We start from the raw sequence: 5,432 nt of genomic DNA on the forward strand, positions 1-5,432 counted from the left end.
TCACCCCCAAACAAGGCACATTGCCACTTTGATGTAGGGGGCTACTATTAGGGACATAGGCTACAGGGGTACTAGGTGGGGAGTTGGGCAGTAAGATGTCGGTTCACGTTACACTTGAACTTCTGCATGTCAGTACAGTTGGAGAAGCGGGAACCTGGCAGGGAGTTCCAAAGTCTAGTGCTTCTGGGGAAAAACTACTGGAGTAGAAGGCTCTCTTACATCTAGGGATCTCTACTGTGAAGGGGTGGGATTGTACTGCTTACGGGTTTGTCGGGGGTATTTACGCAGAGGGTGTACAAGTGCTTGCAGCTCATCAGAACATACATATCAATTAGTTTAGTCGTTTGACTTATTTTTTATGCACTTCTTCTTGCAAAATATGGGAGAGTATAAAGTCGATTTCTAGAGAGTGATGGCTATGAGTTTCTTGGTGAATTTAAACACGTACAATTAGTGATATACTAAGTAGATCGCCATTGAGAAGTTTATAAAAACACGGAGAGACGACCTAAGTGTGCCACGTTCATATTCTTTTATCCATAAAGCCATTTTAACATGATCCCTCCTACAATTACCCGAAAGAGTCGGGTAAACTTATACCAATAATGTGCTTTTATGTCTTCGTAGTTTTGAGGTTAATATTAAAGTAAGTCGAAGACTAATTATATTTTAACGTATGTAAATTGAAGTCATTCTTTGCAATGTTTGAATTCATATAATGGATTTGATTTAGAAGAATTTTATGATTTGGAGAGACCTTAATTGAACATTTTAATATAAATCTGAATTGCCTATTAGTTAGATTATTAGAATTATTGTTTTCATCTTGAGTGTTTTTTTCCACAACGTTTCGGTCGATGTAATCTCCAACCTTCTTCAGTTATATCTTGTCGAACTCTGAAATCTTTCTGTCGAACTCATGAATTTGCACAGAATTTCGAGCGGGATTCTGTATTTAATTCACGTTCCATCAGCCATGACTGGAAGTCTTTATTAATTCACTTTACTTTTGGTGTCGTTTGCACGGAGGATTAAACCTTCAACCTCCCGAAGAGTGTAACTTCTAAAACTACCAAGTACGTGATAGATAGAGCTAAAAGAAGACTTTTAGAACCAACACTAATATTAAACACTAATACTATTACGAAAGAAAGGGCTTCTACCATTTAGCCCCTAGCATAGGGAAAATAATAATCAAAGAACAAAATATCAAAACAGATCCTGGTTCACCGTTTTTCCTTAAATATTTCAACAAAATGAATAAGTTTAGAGAAAAAAAGTGTACATATTTATTAAAAGCATTTTTTAAAAGTGTATATATAGACATTGCACAACCCAACCTTCCCATACGCACACATATGTTTGTCCTTCCTGATATGGGTAGGGTTCAAAAACTGTTCTCTTTTTCGTATGGTCTATGATTTTTTCTTTTCTTGCATTTTTACTTCAATATCCTGAAGATGTCCTCTGAGATAAGGACGAAACGTTGATTATTTTAATAATTTCATTCGGTTTTTCTATTTTTCTCAATATATATATATATATATATATATATATATATTGTAGGTTATATATTTACATATTTTTTGCAATGAAATATAGAATTTTCCAAACAAAAATTTATTATTTGCACAAGGAAGACACGAAATTTAAATTCATTCCTTAATCCATGGATTTTCGATGTAAGGCTCATCTCCCCAGAGGAATGTCTTTAGCAAAATATTTATTTATGGATAAACATAGTTTTACTTTTTAGCACATATATTAAAAATAAATTAAAAATTAAAAATATTTTTAAAGAAACATTGGGAAGGACATCAATTTAAGATGATCTAACAAGAGAATTAAATCGATCAAGGAAAGTAACATGTATTTCAACATATTCAACATTGGAATTAACCAGTTTGGAACATAAAAAACAACATGCAACTCCATTCTCGGAGCACCACTCGAATCATGACCTAAAATGCATATCCTTTTTCTTGCTTAATCTAATTCTTCTGTTGGATCATCTTAAATTGATGTCCTATTTTATTTTAATTTTTAATTTTTAATTTTTTTTCAATGCATGTGCTGAAAACCAAAATTGTGTTTATCCATAATAAATATTTTGCTAAAGAAATTCCTCTGAGAAGATGACCCTTACATCGAAAATCCATGGATTAAGGAAAGAACTTTTAATGTCGTGTATTCCTAGTTCAAATAACACATTTTTGTTTTGAAAATTCTATATTTTACTTAAAAATATTTAAATATAAAACCTAATTTTTAATTTGCTCTATCTAATATATTCAGCAATTTTATTTGGCTGGGATTGTCTTATATAAAAATATTTCCGCCCAACAATATTTTGTAAGACTGAGAAATACAGGATTAATAAATCTATGATTTCATTCATCTCATTTTTAGGATATATATATATATATATATATATATATATATAGATAGATAGATAGATAGATAGATAGATTAGTAGATAGATATACTTCAGAATAATGTAATGCAATAGATCTACTGGTATGGAAATCCAGTGATTATTGATCTTACAAAATATTATTGGCTGTAATATTTTATAAAGACAATCCCAGCTAAATAAAAATTGCTCAATACTTAATGCTTAATTATGATTTTCTATGTGCACTGTATTTAGCAAATCAGGTATGAGTCATTATAATATTTGCTAATGTTTCTCCCCTGAGGAGATGTGTAGACATCGAAAACCTGTAGGTTAAGGAGATATACTTATTGAAATGCATTCTTTGTCTTGCATATAATAAAAATTCTATATTTGAAATTTAACCATTTCACGTCATAAAATTTAAACTACTAAATTATGATATATATATATATATATACATAAGTAATATATATATATATATATATATATATATATATATATATATATATATATTACTTAGGAATACTACACAGCCATGGCTGGTGGAAGAAGAGAATTCTACACTCATTGATTAAATAAAGAGTTCCATTGGAAATTCTGTGCAGATCCTTGAATACAGCAGGAAGATTCCAGAGTTTGATAGAAAAATTCCCGAGTTCAACAAGTTACATCCGAAGAAGGTCGGCGGTTATATCGACAGAAAAAAAACGCTGTTAAAATAACACTCAGATGAGAACAGTAGTTCGACGAATCCAAATAATACGAATAATCGATCCTGATTTGAAAAATTCAGAAATAAAAAATATGTCTCATAATCATTACAGAAAATGGAGAAAAATGTTATTTAGAAAATATTATTATTTAGGAGTTTGGCGACTAGAGAATAAGTGTATGGCTTGGATAACCTATTTATCTACCATTACTGAAGAGGAAATTGCTTTAGTCTGTAAAATATATAATCTTCAATTTGCCAATTGTCTTAGCGATACTTCAAGATGTGAAAACAATATTCTTACCGGTGGTAATGCAGGCCAATAGGGAGATCGCGGCGGCGAGAACAGCTACCATTTTACCTGTTGATTCCACACACACGGAGAACTGGTATGCAAATAAATAAATAAATCTCTCTCTATATATATATATATTAATATATATGTGTGTATATATATATATATAAATAAATAATTCAGGACGCAAACGTGTTCAGTGTAAAAAAAATATCTGGAGAAGTCCCAGACGGACGATAAGAAGTGAAGACGTCTACATGCCGACAAACAGTTTATCTAAAGGGAGAAGCGATAATGTTTATTTTTTTTTCTCTCTCACGAAAACTGATAATCTCTGTCTAATTTTGGGGTCAGACTTTACAAAATATGTCGCACGTGTCGCAAACAATTTTTACAGCTTCAAGTGAACATTCAAGGGATTACGTCATATTCATCTTTCGAGGGCGGGGAAGAAACGGGGGATTACGGAAGGTTTCTTTAATTATGTAACATCACAGTTTTAACCTATTTGAAAAGCAAATTTGCATCTCTCTCTCTCTTTCTCTCTCAATTAGTATAATATATATATATATATATATATATATATATATATATATATATATATATACATTACGAGGGGCGTGCAATAAGTAATGCCCCTGATCCACTTCCAGTTGTCTGATCTAGCTGAAATTTTGCATGTGCAATGATTTATATCTCTACGGGTTATGTGGCAAATTACAACTCTGAATTAATTGTTGGTTTTGTTTTACAGGTGTTTGAACTGAGTCAGGTGTGAAATGGAGCCTGTTGAATGTCGAGCAGTGATCCGGTTTTTGTATTTGAAAGGACGCACACCACAGGAGACTTTTGATGAAATGAAAGAAACTTATGGTGATAATGCCCCATCATATGACCTTGTAAAACGCTGGCATCGTGAATTCAAACATAGCCGGAAGTCTGTGGAAACAGTTCCCAGACCTGGTCGCCCCCCCTTCTGCCATTGATGAGGCATATGTCCGTCAAGTTGAAGCTGCCATCTTGGAAGATCGGCGCATTACTATTCGCCAAATAGCCCAAGATGTCAAGATTAGTACAGGGTCTGTGGAAACTATCATTCATGACCATTTGCATATGCATAAGGTGTCTGCCAGATGGATTCTCAGGTTGCTCACACCATTCCACAAGCGAGAACGCGTCGAGAGCTCGAGGATGAATTTGGAGATGTGCTAAGAAGATGAGTCAACGTTTTTCAAAAGACTGATTACACAGGATGAAACCTGGGTCCATCACTATGATCCAGAGACCAAAGCTCAGTCAATGTAGTGGAAGTATTTGGACTCACCACCTCCAAAGAAGGAAAGGGTGCAGCCCTCCGCTGGCAAGGTCATGCTCACAGTGTTCTGGGACCAGGACGGAGTAGTGATGCCAGATTTCCTGTCACTTTTGAGGAAATTAAGGGAAGCTATCAAAATCAAGAGACGGAGCAAGATCAGCAAAGGTACCCTCCTCCTGCAGGACAACGCTCCGGTCCACAACTCGCATGTCGCCAGATCAGAAGCACGGGCGTGTGAAATATGAAATCCGCCCCATCCTCCCTACTCTCCTGACCTTGCATTCTCTGACTTTCACCTCTTCCCAGCCATGAAGTTGTTTTTGAAAGGAAAGCGTTTCCCAGATGATGCAGCCTTGATTTCTGGAGTTTATTGTGTCTTTGTTTTTTTAACAATCTATCTATCTATCTATCTATCTATCTATCTATCTATCTATCTATCTATCTATCTATCTATCTATCTCTCTCTCTCAATATATATATATAAATATGAAAAAATTCAATATGGCGTAATAGAAAAATTAAATGATATTTGCAGCTTCTCTTCCAATTTTTGGATTTTGATCATGTCAAATCACATTTCAAGTCCTTTTGACGGATTGATTGTTGCTATTTCTTCTGATGAGTTAAGGGCATAACAGATTCACTGATTGATATAATAATTAAGTGATTGATTTTGCGCTACGAAACGAATACTGTCAAGAATTGTATAAGT

The 5,432-nt window shown here is 33.9% G+C and overlaps 1 protein-coding gene across 1 annotated transcript in view; it reads right to left on the reverse strand.

The window, feature by feature from the left end:
• Window positions 1-3,584, reverse strand: part of LOC145243952 (uncharacterized) — a 35,439-nt gene extending 31,855 nt beyond the window's left edge. The window contains exon 1 of the mRNA XM_080107079.1: window positions 3,415-3,584. Within this exon, the coding sequence (XP_079963205.1) occupies window positions 3,415-3,466 (52 nt within the window). The 5' untranslated portion in view covers window positions 3,467-3,584. The remainder of the gene's footprint in view (window positions 1-3,414) is intronic.
• Between the last annotated feature and the right edge of the window lie 1,848 nt (window positions 3,585-5,432).

Source organism: Euprymna scolopes, chromosome 22 (genome assembly GCF_053919585.1).
Source record: "Euprymna scolopes isolate OS-2025 chromosome 22, ASM5391958v1, whole genome shotgun sequence".
NCBI classification, from domain to species: Eukaryota; Metazoa; Mollusca; class Cephalopoda; order Sepiida; family Sepiolidae; genus Euprymna; species Euprymna scolopes.